This window comes from Staurois parvus, unplaced genomic scaffold (genome assembly GCF_062004578.1).
Source record: "Staurois parvus isolate SC_StPar_1 unplaced genomic scaffold, SC_StPar_1.0 ptg000414l, whole genome shotgun sequence".
NCBI lineage: Eukaryota > Metazoa > Chordata > Amphibia > Anura > Ranidae > Staurois > Staurois parvus.
Window position 1 is genome coordinate 2579124 of NW_028318210.1, and position 18370 is coordinate 2597493.

At 41.1% G+C, this 18370-nt stretch overlaps 1 protein-coding gene across 7 annotated transcripts in view; it reads left to right on the forward strand.

The window, feature by feature from the left end:
- The window catches only part of SIPA1L1 (signal induced proliferation associated 1 like 1), a 419939-nt gene that overhangs the window by 292000 nt on the left and 109569 nt on the right, over nt 1–18370 (forward strand). For all 7 annotated transcript variants that reach the window (XM_089686855.1, XM_089686849.1, XM_089686852.1 and 4 more), the window contains exon 7: nt 3409–3512. In XM_089686855.1, coding sequence (XP_089542981.1) covers nt 3409–3512 — 104 coding nt within the window. The remainder of the gene's footprint in view (nt 1–3408; nt 3513–18370) is intronic.

The following is an 18370-nucleotide window of genomic DNA, read 5'->3' on the forward strand; positions in this document are numbered from 1 at the left end:
TAAAGAGGAACAAAAAGTAACAATATAAATAAAATGCAATAACATAAGTGTATTGCGGACTAATTACAATGGCAGCACAAGAAGAGGAAGTGGGGTTTACAGTCCATGCATTAGTCATGTCCATCTAAAGGACAGAACATTTTTAGCATTTGAGAAAATGTAATGGAAAGTATTTTGAATGGTTAGCAAAAGAATGTCATATTGCATGTTTTCTTTGTTACTTTGTGGTTATATGTGGTTGCTCTTCCCCCATATTAGTTGTATTAGTCCGAGATTTGTTGATTAAGCACTAGAGGATGCTACTGGGGGAGTCACTTATTTATGGTCAGTCAACTGACTCAGACTTGCTTTGTGATTGATAGCCGTTAGAAACTACCACTGTATTGTACTGTAAAGAAGGAAGCAGAGCCTGCATATGTAATTAGACCATATGACTGCACTATGTACATACAGTTATGTCCATATATATTATATAATTTTAGTTTTTTTCAGGTATTTACCAAAACATATTCAAGCTATAGTTATATAATGGATATGATCTGAAAGTTTAATTTGAGGGTATGTACATCCATTTGGAGGAAGGGTTTAGGAATGACAGCTTTTAAGAGTAGCCATCCCCCCTTTTTCAAGGGACCAAAAGTAATTGGACAATTGAATCAAAAGCTGTTTCATGGCCAGGTGTGGGCTATTCCTTCGTTATTTCTTCAGCAATTAAGCAAGTAAAAGGTCTGGAGTTAATTCTAAGTGTGATATTTGCATTTGGAATCTATTGTTGTCAACCTACATAATGCATTCAAAAGAGCTGTCCATGCAAATGAAGCAGGCCATTTTAAGGCTTCAAAAATTAAACAAATCCATCAGATAGCAGCAACATTAGGAGTGGCCAAATCAACAATTTGGTACATTCTGAGGAAAGAAGAATGCATTGGTGAGCTCAGCAACATAAAAAGGCATGGACGTCCACGGAAGAAAACAGTGGTGGATGATCGCAGGATCCTCTCTATGGTAAAAATGACCCATTCACAACATCCAGACAAGTGAAGGACACTCTCCAGGAGGTGGGAGTATCATTGTCAAAGTCTACAATTCAAGAGGAGACTTCACAAGAGCAAATACAGAGTGTTCAACACAGAGTACAAACCATTCATACGTCTGAAGAATAGAAAAGCCAGGTTAGACTTTACCAAAAAAAATCTAAAAAAGCCAGACCAGTTCTGGAAAAGCATTCTTTGGATGGATAAAACTAAGATTAATTTGTACCAGAATGATGGTAAGAAAAAAGTGTATAGAAGGGTTGGAACAGCTCATGATCCAAAGCACATAACGTCATCTGTAAAACACGGTGTAGGCAGTGTGATGGCATGGGCATGCATGGCTTCCAGTGGCATTGAGTCATTGGTGTTTATTGATGATGTGACAGAAGCAACCAGATGAATTCTGCAGTGTTTAGAGATATACTGTGAGCCCAGATTCAGCTAAATGCAGCAAAGTTGATTGGACGGCGCTTCACAGTACAGATGGACAATGATCCAAAACACACTGCAAAAGCAACCCAGAAGCTTTTAAAGGAAAAGAAGTGGAATATTATGCAATGGTCGAGTCAATCACATGATCTAAACCCAATTGAGCATGCATTTCACTTGCTGAAGGCAAAACTAAAGGCAGAAAGACCCCCAAACAGAACAACTGAAGACAGTTGCAGTTAGAGCCTGGCAAAGTATCAGAAGAGGAAACCCAGTCTTTGGTAATGTCCATGGGTTCCAGACTTCAGGCAGTCATTGCCAGTAAAGGATTCTAAACAAAATATTAAAAAATGAACATTTTATTTATGATTATATTTGTCAAATTACATTTGAGCTCCTGAAAATGGAGGGACTGTGTATAAAAATGGTTACAGTTCCTAAAGTTTGTACTTGATATTTATGTTCAACCCCTTGAATTAAAGCTAAAAGTCTTCACTTCAAATTAATTTGAATTGTTTCGTTTTAATTTATTCTGGTGGCATACAGAGCCAAAAGTATGAAAATTGTGCTGGTGTCCAAATATATATGGACCTAACTGTATATAATTACAAACTATACATAAAAACATTAACACTCATTGACATAATGGTATTTTGCACATCTATACAAAACTACAATTAAACAGGTTAAAGGTTGCCTTTAAAGTGCAATTAAAGTCACAGAATTGGCATCCAGTGCAGTAGACACCGTGCTAATAGCTTCCACATTCATAGCTTGTACTTTACTTTCTTGTTGTTATAGCAGTTCAGTAATGTATCTACTTATGACTGCATGGTCCAATATACCCCAAAGTTTGACCACGCTGTCCATTGCACTCTCTGATTTGTTCAGACACACCTCCTCCCTTCATCTCTAGTACAAGTGTTTGTGAGGACACAGTTGCACTATACTATTTACATTATACTATATATGTTCCTAAATGTTAAAGGCAAAATTTGTTAACATACAAGTGTACAGTAAGGGTGTTTTTATTACTAATTAACCCCTGTAAATGTCATCATACATGTTACAATCTGACTGCACAACCAATTTAAATTTATCAAAACTGTCTAATATGAGAGCCTGCCTAAACTATCCAGCCAGTCTGTATACAGTCAGCTAGGCCCTTATGCAACATAGCTGTTGGTAGAGATTGTATACAAAAATTGTACCATGCATGGAGAGTTTAACACTTTTACTGTATATAACTAACAAAAAGCAGTATAAGGACTGTTTCCTGCTTACGTTGGAGGACACAATTACATGCAGTTTAACAGAGGTGGCAATTCAGATAAGCAGTGTTAAAATAGTTAAAGATGTGATTTTGTCTTTATATGGTAATACTATTACTTATATGCTAATAATAGTGTTCAAAATTCCTGTTAATGTGCCAAGACTGTTAATCAGTGTTAAAACTGTATTCCTGACAAATATTAAAGACAAATCGATTCAGTGCTTTATTTACTAATAATTACTTCTAGTTCAGGCTGGGTGAGGGATGGTGCAGAACAAGCAGACAGTCTAGGGTGCTGCATGCAAATGTACTGAACAAGAACGCTGAAAGGAGGGGAGAGCTGCATTGGAAGAGAAATTACTTCTTTAGCCTGCTGCTACTCTTGTACTGTCCAACAATTAGGTTGGTGTCAGCAGTGCGCTCCTCAAGGAGGAAGTGGTGTGTACTGGAGTAATAGGGCTGTGTAAATGTCAGGACAGAAGGGACATAAATGTGAATCCTATGGCAGGTAAAATATCTCCCTTATACAGTATGTATTTCAACTGTTTATCTTGATGTTTGCCTGGAGTTCAGCTGTAAATTCGAAGTATGGCACCACTTGCATATTTGTTTTAATACACGGTTTTAGTGCTGTTAACATTCTGAAGTATTTTCATTTTTATTATTCAACAGCTGACTCCACCGGTACCCACTCTTTATATACTTCGTATAAGGATTATGAGATAATGTTTCATGTATCTACAATGCTACCGTATACACCAAACAACAAGCAACAGGTAAGATACAGTTTATCTAAATTATTAGAGCAATGATGGTTTATTTTTTCACTTCGCTACTTTCATGAAAGTGATATTTGGAAAAGGAGATGTAACTGTTGCTTCACTTTACTAGTAGTAGAACTTTTAGTGGCCAAGTTACTTGCATAATACCGTGCTCTCCGAATTGATGTTCTGTATGAACCTTTTTACTCAATGTTGGTTTCAGACCGTTTTTTGAGGGTTGCTGTGCTGGTACTGAAAATATAAGTGGGAGAGCCAAGTCCCTGCCCCTGAATCCTGTGTTATAATAAAAACAGACATACCATAATGAGAAATGCTTAGCAAGTTAAAGATGCAATGTTTTATAAACCATTAACAGTGTAATTAGAATCCAGGCTGTAGCCCCTTTTAAGCACATTAAAGCGCACAGAATGCAGTCATCAAAAGTATGTAATAGTGTCCTTTACATTGCTATTCAGCAAGTACAAAAATCATTTTAATAATTGGTGTCATTGGACTAAATTAACCATAGTTACCAGCATTTGAGAAGAATTAGAAGTGACTCCTTGAACCGAAAATGCAGCCGACTGACTACCACTTGCCTTGAAGGAAAGACAGAGAAAAATGTAGGTTGTGGATATGGTCAGTAACATGGATATTGCATTGCTATAGTTTAGACAAAATAAGGTCTGAGGATACACTGAAGAAAGTTTAGTAATAATAATCCCTGCAATCAGTGTCAGCACCAGCGTTAATAACCCTCAGTATGTGTCAGGGCCAGTAATAACCCCCAGTATGTGTCGGGACCAGCAATGACAACATCCAGCTTGTGTCAGGACTAGCAATGGTAACCAGTAGAAATAATACCCACCATCATTATACCATGCAAAAACTATAAACAGACCATCAGCAGTTCTGCAGTACATGACGTTATTCAACATAAATGTTGGCTCTGTTCATAAGAAAATATCCACAAGAATCAAAAGTACAGCACATCTGAACAGGATGAAGGGATGGAGCATACAAGCTGCATCAAGAATTAAAATAACTTTGAAAGCACAACAATCTGATTCTATAGAAATCAAAGAAAAAACTCTTTTTATATTTACTTTTTGGCTTCTTTTACTATATTACTAATATGCTAGGCAACCAGGGTCTGCAAAAAAAGCCCTCTTGAAATACTTTCTTGTAAGTAACCTGAATTTGGTTCCTCTGATGGCTGGGTATCAGCTTCTTTCCAATCTCATGCCTCAAGCTCTTCCTTTATTTCCCCCTTGTGCCAGAACATAATTGTTGTTCTAGCCCAGGGCATATTGGTTTGCTGAAGTGGCCAATCCTGAGCCCCAGCAGCTTGCTGGAACTATAAAGAAAGTATCAGGAGCTGGGGGATTACTATGCTGACTGCACAGACATGTCCCCTCTTTCAGGACTTTATATTAAGGGATTCTGACTGTGCATTTTTGGGGGTGCTGAAGTATACCTAAGCACCTGGCACCATGACCACTTTTACCTAAATATTTTACCTGTGGACTAAGATGATTTTATATATATATATATATATATATATATATATATATATATATATATATATATATAGTGAAGGAAATAAGTATTTGATCTCCTGCTGATTTTGAATTTTTGCCCACTCACAAAGAAATGATCAGTCTAAAAATTGAATGAGGGAAATAAGTATTTGATCCCCTTCACAAAACATGACTTAGTACTTGGTAGCAAATCCCTTGTTGGCAATCACAGAGCTCAGACGTTTCCTGTGGTTGACCACCAGGTTTGCACACATCTCAGGAGGGATTTTGGCGCACCCCTCTTGGCAGATCCTCTCCAAGTCATTAAGGTTTGGTGGCTGATGTTTGGCAACTCGAACTTTCAGCTCCCTCCACAGATTTTCAATGTATGTGTCCATACATATGGAAGACTACTGTAATTACTACTACATGTGAGTAATAGTTGTTGACAATAAATTACTCATTTCTATTTAAATACTACACTATGGAAAGTTCTTTCTGTGCTCATCATTTTCATGATGAGAGATATATCTAGTGGCTGCCAAGTACCCTGAGTGTCCTGTATACTTGCCTATTACGGAGGGGTCCACAGAAGGTCTGCTGAGGATATCCATTTTTGGAGTAAGATCTTTGTATGATCTTAAAAGCGTGATGGTCCACTGGGCCATTGATTTAAGGTGAGGGGGCATTCTAGCCATAGGAGGACTGACACCTTCACGGAATCTCACATGCGTTGGGGTCACTTGCATGTATTGTCCTATGAGTGAAGCACGGATTACGTTTTATGAACTGTACTAGCCTCTGTTATTTGTCACTGTATTCACTGATTACGGCTTGCAGTGTGAAGCATTCTTATTGGTATATGGTATTTTTTTCAATACAGTTATAGTAGTATTATTTATTTGATATCATTGAGTGGCACATCACCTGTTTATTTGCATGAATATTGAGCACGTGTGCCACTTTATTTTACAAAATCCACTTTGTGACTCTATTGATGTATTTCTTATGCACTTTATAGCGCTGCACTAATTTTGACTTGTATATCGTGTACTGTTTGTAGGTTCCAGTATTAAGTGCTAGCAGCCTTAAGAGTGGTAGAGACTCCATAGAAGCGCAGGAGGAACTTGTTAATATATCCATTCATTGTATTAATTGATTGTAGGCCAAAGCAATTTATACACGCAACAATACATCGCCACCCACCCAAATTGAGCTCTGGCCAAACAATTCACATGGAAACCTATCACAGCTTCCGGATGTAAAACTTTTTGGGCCTAACCCTCAACATCCCTCATTACAAAAAAGAATGATTTGCGGTCATATTGGTCCACAAACCCAATTCACCATATGTCCATGTTCTCTGCTGTTACATATATGCCCTACAAGGACCAGCAATGTACTGGTATGTCACTGGACTTTGAGTGGTTATATCAGGGTGATGCCTGCAGCTACAGGCATCATCCTGGTATTGTTTTTTTCAGCTGGTAGTCAGCTTCCATGTAAGAACAATCCTAGTGGCTAATTAACCACTAGATTGCTTTAACAAGTAGCAGGAAGGGACATCCCCTCCCCTTCCATGGCTTTCACAGGCTTTCCCATCCCACCGGGGAACCGGAGAATGCAGCCTGCAGTTCTTCCGGCTGACCATAGAGTTGATCAGAGACTGGAATGGCTCCAATCATCTCCTTGATTTATGAAACTGAAAGCTATGATCATTTCATCATTTCGGTTTTGCCAAATATACATTTTAAAATTGGGAAAGCATCAGATCACATATCTTGGTTTGATCAGATGCTTTAAGGGTAGAGGAGAGATCTAGAGTCCAATAGACCCCAGATTTCTCAGAAAAGAGTACCCGTCACTGTTTTATTCTCTAGGGCCTCTGCTTTAACCACTTGACCTCCAGAAGATTTACCCCCCCCCCCCCCCCCCTTCCCAACCAGGCCATTTTTTGAGATATAGCACTTCGTTATTTTAGTTGCCCAGTCATGCAGTGCTGTACATAAATAAAATTTTGTCATTTTGATCAAATCTGGGTTTTTGTTTTTTTTGCGGTATAAATAAAAGACCAAACATTTTGAAAAAAAAACTATTTTTTACTTTCTGATGTAAAAACATATCCAATAAAAAAATCAAATTGCTTCATAAATTTACACCAACATGTATTCTGCTACATATTTTTGCTAAAAAAAAAAAATCCCAATAAGCTTCTATTGATTGGTTTGCTCAAAAGTTATAGCATCTACCAGCATCTATCTTCCAGTATATATACTGGACTTTTTAAATTTTAATTTGTTTTTGTAGTAGTAATGGCGGCAATCAGCGACTTATAGCAGGACTGTGATATTGCAGTGGACAATCCGACACTAACTAGCACCTTGTGGGAGCCAGTGACACTAATACAGTGATCTGTGCTAAAAATATACACTGACACTGTACTAATGACACTGGCTGGGAAGGGGTTAAACATCTAGGGCAGTGATGGCGAACCTTTTTGAGCCCGAGTGCCCAAACTGCAACCCAAAACCAACTTATTTCTTTCAAAGTGCCAACACTGCAATGAAACCTGAATATCGAGCTTTTGGTTTAGAAAAAACAACTCGTACAGTAGTGCAAACTAATTAACAGTACAGGGATGACCAGAGACTGCGGACACAGTACAGGGATGACCAGAGACTGCGGACACAGTACAGGGATGACCAGAGACTGCGGACAGTACAGGGATGACCAGAGACTGCGGACAGTACAGGGATGACCAGAGACTGCGGACACAGTACAGGGATGCCCAGAGACTGCGGACACAGTACAGGGATGCCCAGAGACTGCGGACACAGTACAGGGATGACCAGAGACTGCGGACACAGTACAGGGATGACCAGAGACTGCGGACACAGTACAGGGATGACCAGAGACTGCGGACAGTACAGGGATGACCAGAGACTGCGGACACAGTACAGGGATGACCAGAGACTGCGGACACAGTACAGGGATGACCAGAGACTGCGGACAGTACAGGGATGACCAGAGACTGCGGACACAGTACAGGGATGACCAGAGAATGCGGACACAGTACAGGGATTACCAGAGACTGCGGACAGTACAGGGATGACCAGAGACTGCGGACACAGTACAGGGATAACCAGAGACTGCGGACACAGTACAGGAGATGACCAGAGACTGCGGACACAGTACAGGAGATGACCAGAGACTGCGGACACAGTACAGGAGATGACCAGAGACTGCGGACACAGTACAGGAGATGACCAGAGACTGCGGACACAGTACAGGAGATGACCAGAGACTGCGGACACAGTACAGGAGATGACCAGAGACTGCGGACACAGTACAGGAGATGACCAGAGACTGCGGACACAGTACAGGAGATGACCAGAGACTGCGGACACAGTACAGGAGATGACCAGAGACTGCGGACACAGTACAGGAGATGACCAGAGACTGCGGACACAGTACAGGAGATGACCAGAGACTGCGGACACAGTACAGGAGATGACCAGAGACTGCGGACAGTACAGGAGATGACCAGAGACTGCGGACAGTACAGGGATGACCAGAGACTGCGGACAGTACAGGGATGACCAGAGACTGCGGACACAGTACAGGGATGACCAGAGACTGCGGACACAGTACAGGGATGACCAGAGACTGCAGACACAGTACAGGGATGACCAGAGACTGCAGACACAGTACAGGGATGACCAGAGACTGCGGACACAGTAAAGGGATGACCAGAGACTGCGGACAGTACAGGGATGACCAGAGACTGCGGACACAGTACAGGAGATGACCAGAGACTGCGGACACAGTACAGGAGATGACCAGAGACTGCGGACACAGTACAGGGATGACCAGTGACTGCGGACAGTACAGGGATGACCAGAGACTGCGGACAGTACAGGGATGACCAGTGACTGCGGACAGTACAGGAAATGACCAGAGACTGCGGACATAGTACAGGGATGACCAGTGACTGCGGACAGTACAGGGATGACCAGAGACTGCGGACAGTACAGGGATGACCAGAGACTGCGGACACAGTACAGGAGATGACCAGAGACTGCGGACACAGTACAGGGATGACCAGAGACTGCGGACACAGTACAGGAGATGACCAGAGACTGCGGACAGCAAAGGGATGACCAGAGACTGCGGACAGTACAGGGGATGACCAGAGACTGCGGACAGTACAGGGGATGACCAGAGACTGCGGACAGCACAGAGATGACCAGAGACTGCGGACAGCACAGGGATGACCAGAGACTGCGGACAGCACAGGGATGACCAGAGACTGCGGACAGCACAGGGATGACCAGAGACTGCGGACAGCACAGGGATGACCAGAGACTGCGGACAGTACAGAGATGACTGCTGACCTTTGGGGAGGGAGGGGGAGCGGGTACCTGAATTTGACTGAATTTTTACTTCCGCAGAGTTTTTTTTTTATCTTACCTGTTCCTTTATCCAGCCGCGCGCTGTCTTCCCGGCTTCTGTAGTGTGGGCGCTCGTCGGACAGCCGGATGCCCAGTGCGCATGCGCGAGAAGCGCTGCGCTTTGTGATTGGTCCGGCGGCTTCTGGGATCTGTCATGTGTCCCAGGTACCGCCTTACCATTCACAAAGAGCACTGCTTCTTGTGCATGCGCACTTGGGACCCGGCTGTCACGCACACTACAGCCGGGAAGACAGCGCGCCGCTGGATTCTCCTGGCGTGCCCACAGATAAGGCTCGGCGTGCCGGCTGTGGCACGCGTGTCACGGGTTCGCCATCACTGATCTAGGGTGATCAAGGGGTTAACTGTGTGCCTAGCTATGTGTAATGTTTACTATGAGTCCTGTTTTCACTAGATAATGTGCTGAATTCTATTCCCTGCTTGCAGGGAAAGAGAATCCAGCACATTGCCACTGATAGAACACAGCTGTGCTTTGTTTACATAGCCAGAGCTATGTTCTGTCAGTCTCCTAGACCAGGGCTTGAAATCTCCACTCGCCTGCTCGCCAATGGCGAGTGGAAATTATGGTGGGGGGCGAGTGTGTTCCTCAGGGCCGTCTTGCTGAGCAGGCTTGGAGCTCAGGCCAGATCTTGGCACTGGGGGCCGTCAGACTGCTCATTACTTGAGCGCAGTGAAAGCAAATGGGAGTGTGTGCTGTGCTCTCTGCCTCCCCCTAGAGTGCAGTACCCGGCTCTGTGCGTGAACAACAAAGTACTGCAATGTTTTATGGGTGTGTGTATGTGTACATGTGTCTGCGTATGTACGTCTATGTATGCATGTACATGTGTCTGTGTGTATGTACATGTAAACATAAAAAACTAAAATAATGTGGTTGCATAAGTGTGCACACCCTCTTATAACTGGGGATGTAGCTGTGTTCAGAATTAAGCAATCACATTAAAAATCATGTTAAATAGGAGTCAGCACACACCTGCCATCATTTTAAAGAGCCTCTGATTAACCCCAAATAAACTTCAGCTGTTCTAGTAGGTCTTTCCTGACATTTTCTTAGTTGAATCCTATAGCAAATGCCATTTTCCGCAGAGAGCTTCCAAAGCATCAAAGGGATCTCATTGTTAAAAGGTATCAGTCAGGAGAAGGGTACAAAAATATTTCCAAGGCATTAGATATACCATGGAACACAGTGAAGACAGCCATCAAGTGGAGAAAATATGGTGCAACAGTGACATTACCAAGAACCGGACATACCTCTAAAATTGATTAAAAGACGAGACGAAAACTGTTCTGGGAGGCTGCCAAGAGGCCTACAGCAACATTAAAGGAGCTGCAGGAATATCTGGCAAGTACTGGTTGTGTGGTACAAAACAACAATCTCCTGTGTTCTTCATATGTCTGGGCTGTGGGGTAGAGTGGCAAGACGGAAGCCTTTTCTTAAGAAGAAAAACATTCAAACTCTGCTAATATTTGCAAAAACACATCTGAAGTCTCCCAAAAGCATGTGGGAAAATGTGTTATGGTCTGATGAAACCAAGGTTGAACTTTTAGGCCATAATCCCAAAAGATATGTTTGGCACAAAAACAACACTGCACATCACCAAAGGAACACTATACCCACACTGAAGCATGGTGGTGGCAGCATCATGCTTTGGGGCTATTTTTCTTCAGCTGGAACTGGGGCCTTAGTCAAGATAGAGGGAATTGAATGAACATTTCCAAATACCAGTCAATATTGGCACAAAACCTTCAGGCTTCTGCTAGAAAGCAGAACATGAAGAGGAACTTCATATTTCAGAATGACAACGACCAAAGCATACATCCAAATCAACAAAGGAATGGCTTCACCAGAGCCCAGACCTGAATCCGATTGAAAATCTGTGATGTGATCTGAAGAGGGCTGTGCACAGGTGATTCCCTTGCAATCTGACAGATTTGGAGTGTTTTTTGGCCAGGAAGAGTGGGCAACTATTGCCATGCTGATACCCCTACCCAAAAAGACTGAGTGCTGTAATAAAATCGAATGTTGCTTCAACAAAGTATTCGTTTAAGGGTGTGCACACTGATGCAACCATATTATTTTAGTTTTCTATTATTACTTCCATCCATCTAAAAGATTTCAGTTTTTTCTTCAACTGAGTTGTACAGTTTATAGGCTATATTTAAGGTGGAAAAAGCTCTGAAATGATTTATCTTTGTCTAATTTTTTACATCACAGAAACCTGACATTTTAACAGGGGTGTGTAGATTTGTTATATCCACTGTACATGATTCTGCACAGCGCGGCCGCTGTGGGGCATTTGGCAAATGGTTAAAAAAATATATATGTTTGGGGGTTCAAAAAATATGGTTTTTCATGTAAACAAAAACTGTCAGAAAAGGCTTGGCCTTCAAGTGGTTAGAAGAGTGGGTGATGTGTGGCATAAGCGTCTAATGTTGGCCCTGAATTGCCAGGATAGTAGAAGAACCCCCACCCCACCTAAATGACCCCTTTTTGGAAAGTAGACACTCCAAGGTATTTGCTAAGGGGCATGGTGAGTATTTTGCAAATCTCATTTGTTGCCACAGGTTTTTGGAAAATGAAGAAAGAAAACGAAAATGTATTTTTTCTTTTCTTCCTCAAAACCCTGTGACAAAAATTATATCTGCAAAATACTCACCATGCATGTTATCAAATTCCTTGGGGTATCTACTTTCCAAGAAGGGGCCATTTGGGAGGGGGGGGGTTTAATGTTTGTTCTATCTTGGCATTTCAGGTAGTGAGGAAGTGACTTGAGGAAACATGCCCTTTGAAAGCCTGAATGTAAACATTGGATTTTAGGGGCCTGTATGTGGCTAGGCTGCCAAAAAGGCACGTGGTATCCCCCATACTCGGAAGAAGTAGCAGAATGTTTTTTGGGGTATTATACCACATATTGCCATGGCATGTGTGAGCAATATATCATGTAATTGACAACTTTGTGTAAAAAAAAAAAGGTTTTATTTTTCAAAAATTAGTGGCAAAAAAATAAAATCTTCCATGCAAATGAAATGCAATAGGCAGTTAGAAAGTAAAAGCTGTGTAAATTTATATAGATGTTTTGATTGCATTTTCCCCAAACTACCTCACCGACCTGATACCCAAATACCACTCAACCCGTACTCTTCGCTCCTCACAAGACCTCCTACTTTCTAGCTTCCTGGTCTCCTCCTCCCATGCCTAACTGCTGGACTTCTCCAGGACTTCCCCCCATCCTCTGGAACTCACTACCCCAATCCATCAGACTGTCACCTACCCTCCTCACCTTCAGGCGCACCCTGAAAACCCACCTCTTCAGGGAAGCCGATCTCCTCTACTCCTCCTACCACTCCATCCCCCACAGCCACTTCCTCCTGTACCACTATCCCCTCCCTTCTAGATTGTAAGCTCGAAAGAGCAGGGCCCTCAAACCTCTCGTATATTGTTTTGTTACCGTATTGTCTCATGTACTGTCCCCCACTATATTGTACAGCGCTGAGCAAACTTTTTGGCACTATATAAATACTGTATAATAATAATAATTTTGAAACAATGGTGTGCAACAGAAAAAGTGAGTTTTTAAGTACAACATATGCATCTTCTTTTATGTGTAATAGAAGGCATACGGTTTTAGGTTGTGGTACAACATTTTTTACACAAGTACAGAGGCAGTCAAAAAATATACAGTATGACCTTATCATGACCAAGTAATCTCATAACTAATATCAACCAATGTTTGGAATTTGATAAACATAGCTTGCAGGCTTATCTATTTGACTGCGTTGTAACAAACTATTTCCAGACAGATAAAAGGTTTACATTACCATATGTCACTTAAAATTTTTCACAATTTATCCCCACTAGTGACCTTTAGGACCTTTACAATGAGAAGACTGTATCATCTGTATAGCACATTTAGCACTACGTAACAATTATAGCTGTTGCACTCATGCAAATGGACTCTGTATATGTATTGGATGAACAGGCTACATTTAGTACATTGTGTACTGAGAGTATATACAGTGCCTTGAAAAAGTATTCATACCCCTTGGAATTGTCCACACTTTGTCATGTTACAACCAAAAACATAAATGTATTTCTTGTGGATTTTATGTGATAGACCAACACAAAGTGGCACATAATTGTGAAGTGGAAGGAAAATGATAAATTGTTTTCAAAATGTTTTGTACACATAAATATCTGAAAAGTGTGACATGCATTTGTTTTCGGCCCCCCTGAGTCAATACTTTGTAGAAATACTGTTTGCTGCATTTACAACTGCACGTTTTTTAGGTATGTCTCTACCAGCTTTTGCAAATAGAGTTAATTTTTTTTCCCATTCTTCTTTGCAAATGTCTGTCAGATTGGATGGAGAACGTCTGTGAACAGCAATTTTCAAGTCTTGCCACAGATTGTCAATTGGATTTAGGTCTGGACTTTGACTGGGCCATTCTAACACATGAATATGCTTTGATCTAAACCATTCCATTGTAGCTCTGGCTGTATGTTTAGGGTCGTTGTCCTGCTGGAAGATGAACCTCCTCCCCAGTCTCAAGTCTTTTGCAGACTCTAACAGGTTTTCTTCTAAGATTGCCCTGTATTTGGCTCCCTCCAGCTTTCCCGTCCCTACTGAAGAAAAGCATCTCCACAAGATGATGCTGCCACCAACATATTTCACAGTGAGCATGATGTTTTCAGGGTGATGTGCATTGTTCGTTTTCCTTCACACATAGCATTTTGCTATTAGGCCAAAAAAGTTCAATTTTGGTCTCGTCTGACCAGAGCACCTTCTTCCACATATTTGCTGTGTCACCCACATGGCTTCTCACAAACTGCAAATTGGATGTCTTATGGCTTTCTTTCAACAATGGTTTTCTTCTTACCACTCTTTCATAAAAGCCAGAATTGTGGCGGGCACGACTAATAGTTCCATGGACAGATTCTCCCTCCTGAGCTGTGGATCTCTGCAGCTCCTCCAGAGTTACCATGGGCCTCTTGGCTGCTTCTCTGATTAATGCTCTCCTTGTCCAGCCTATCAGTTTAGGTGTATGGCCATGTCTTGGTAGGTTTGCACTTGTGCCATACTCTTTCCATTTTTGGATGATTGATTGAACAGTGCTCTATGAGATGTTCAAAGCTTGGGATATTTTTTTTATAACCTAACCCTGCTTTAAACATCTCCACAACTTTATCCCTGACCTCTCTGTTGTATTCTTTGGCCTTCATGATGCGGTTTGTCCACTAATGTTCTCTAAAAAAAAAACATCTGAGGGCTTCACAGAACAGCTGTATTTATACTGAGATTAAATTACATACAGGTGGACTCTATTTACTAAATATGTGACTTATGAATGCAATTGGTTCCACTAGATTTTAGTTAGGGGTATCAGAGTAAAGAGGGCTGAATACAAATGCACACCAAACTTTTCATATATTTAAAAATTTTGAAAACCATTGATCATTTATGTGGAAAATTTCAAGGGGTATGAATACTTTTTCAAGGCAAAAAATATAAGTGGAAAAAATTGAGTGCTGCCAAATAAATAAATGGTGAAACAATTGTGAATATGAGCTGCTGCAAACACATAAAGTGTGTGTTCATCACATGGGCAATAATAAACCAGTGTGTAGTGCTGCGCTTCTATAAAACACTAAACATACAATGCATATAAATCCAAAAAACATGTAAAAAAAAAACTCAACAATATAAGTCCAAAAGGAAAAAGAAGAAAAATCTCTTCAACAATGTAGGTGGAAAGAATGTATTCCTACTGGAGAGTAAACCCACTCTCCTGGTGCTGTAAATCTTTAAATGATGTGCACACCATGGTGACCATATGAAATAGGTGGACCCTCACCTTCATGTATGGACCCATATAGAAAACAGGTCAAACTATTTCACCCCCTCCTAGTGGGGGTGAAATAGTGGCCTCTCCTCTGTGAATAATCTGCCTTTCATATATGAGCACTGTATCCTCCAAGGTTTTGTCACACTGCGGTTTTTTACTACTGTAACATGTAAGTGCAATTTTAATAAACTTTCTGAGGTTTTAAGAAATGTGCTGCACTATAGTCGCTTTATATGGTTGTGAGTTCTACCCCCAGAGCCAGCTATACCGTTAAATGGTTTACTTGGAGGATACAGTGACCATATATCAACGGCAGATTATCCAAAGAGGTGAGGCCACTATTTCACCCCACTTGAGTGATGAACACACACTTTGTGTTTGCAGCAGCTTGTATTCACATTTGTTTCACCATTTATTTAATTATTTGGCAGCGCACAATTTTTTCCACTTATATTTTTGCCTTGAAAAAATATTCATACCCCTTGAAATTTTCCATATTGTGTCATGTTACAAACAAAAACGTAAATGTATTTTATTGGGAGTTTATGTGATAGACCAACACAAAGTGGCACATAATTGTGAAGTGGAAGGAAAAATGATACATGGTTTTCACGTTGTTTTTACAAATATCTGAAAAGTGTGGTGTGCATTTGTATTGAGCACCCTTTACTCTGATACCCCTAACTAAAATGTAGTGGAATCAATTAAATTTTTTTTATTTATATGTATGTTATGTTTAGTGTTTTTGAGCAGCGCAGCACTACACACTGGTTTATTACTTTTTCAAGGCACTGTATATATTTTCTTCTTTAGTTAACATTGAAGTATATGAAAGTATACACACACCTTTTAGTCTAATTACAAATTGGGATTCATAGTACTTTGTATACAGCAAGAAATACAGTCTGATCAATGTAAAAGGGATGTATCAGAGGAAGGACATATCTATAAGGTGAGGGGAAGTCAGCTTTTAGAATGCTGCAACTGGAACAGGTATCCCCATTGTAAATTTTCCCCTCACCTTTGTAAAATGTTTGATGTTCTCTCACTTTGTTAAAAGATAGGTATATGCTAGCAAATATATGGCTTATGAGGAAAGATAAAGAGGAGAGTAAACTCCTCACTAAGAAAAAAAGTGAGGAGTTTACTGTCCTCCTCTTTATCTTTCCTTGTATCCCCTCCTCCCTTCTCTTGTATCATATTGCCAATTGGGATGTAGGTGCATTTGAGCTCCCCTCTGAATTCTATAATTCTTGTTTCAAATATATGACTTAATCCACTTGACCCACATCAGAGGACCACTGACATTTGAGTACAGGATCTACTGGGAGATTGAGTAAGGAACCTTGGGTGGCCTTTTTGATGATAATGGGTCTATCACTTTGCTGATCTTATTTGCTGTGATGGCAATTTTCATGGGGATATTGATCTGCCCATAAATGCCTCATAATTCTGGACTTCATTACTTCTTTGTATACCCCAGCTCTCTCAACTTTTATGGTGTGTGGGTCTGTCTTGGAATTGTCTGTTTTTCTGTTGCAGAAATTCATACAGCTTACAAATCCCAGATCTCCCTGAAGAAGCAGGCTTGTCCTGCAAAACACATCTGAGATGACTTCTTAGAAAACCCTTTTTTTCCCCATGATTATTATGGAAAGCAAATGTTAATGGCTGGCACATGACTAGACTGTGTTGTTTTTAATAATATCCTAATGTTCTCTGTTTTCAAATTTTAATGATTTTGTACAAAAAATACGTGGAAAGTTTTTTTTTTTTTTTTTTTTTTTTATATATATATGGTGTGGTACCTTAAAAACCTTATTAGTTTTTCTTTGGTACAGAATTGGTTTATTTCAGTGTCATTAATAGAGGATGTGGTACCACTAAAACTGTTTGACGGGTTGAGACTGTTTTTAGCAGTCTCCCTCCCTATATCTAGACTCAAACAGTAGCAAATTATGAACAAAAAATGTTGCCAAAATTCTTAGGAAAGTTTGTTAGAAAATTCTCTGTATATTTGAATATTCAAAAGTAGTCCAAGATTTAATTTGCTTCTAACATTCACTAAATAAAAACAGCATACCTTGTTATAAATGTGCACATTGACCTCACTAATGTGTAGAAAAACAAACAATAAAAAAATGTCAAAGTACTACTAGTGTATACCCAACTGAAATGACAGTAGTAACCAAGACAAACAGCGAGGGTCCAGCTGGGACCTACAGTTTGTTTTTGGGGTTTTTTTTTTTTACATTTAAAAACACCTTACTTTCTGCAATGTCTCATGTGCACCTTCATCAAAGTTATATTGCTAGTCCATACATCACTTATTGGCTTTTAGAATGGTGTACATCAATGATTAACATTATTTACCACTACAAGGCTTGGTCATAATAGAAAAAAGGCAATGTGTATAATCACCCCAAAAGGCCCCTAGAATACCCCTCAAAAATGGACTAACCAGGTCCCAGACATCCACCTGGTCTGGGCATGCATTAGTCAGGCTGAGTGAATCCACATAGTCGATCCACACAATCTCCATTTTTGGATGAAGGGAAGAATTGTCATTTGTAGGTGTGGAGCAGAGATTGTGAACCCTCTGTCTGGCCTCCACCACTTCAACTGGGAGGTCTTTACAGTTCCAGGGCTCAGTCTGCTGCTGGGGAGAGGGGCTGACTGCCCCAACTCCCTGGAGCCGTGAAGACACAGTAAGTGCTGGACAGAGGCCAGCAACACACTGCCCTGTTGCCAGCGCATCAGCTGGGGGGTGGGGGTGTCTTTACCATTCTGCAGCTCGGTATGCTGCTGGGGGGAGAGGAGCTGACTGCCCCAGCTCCGTGGAGACATGTTAGGTGCTGGACAGAGGACAGAGCCCTGTTGCCAGCGCTTCAGCTGGGGACACCACATCCTCTCTTCTGGCTGACTGTTGGGGAGGGAGGATGACCAGCGCTTCAGCTGGGGACACCACATCCTCTCTTCTGGCTGACTGTTGGGGAGGGAGGATGACCACCTCCTCTCCTGCACTGTGGATCTGCCACTGGGA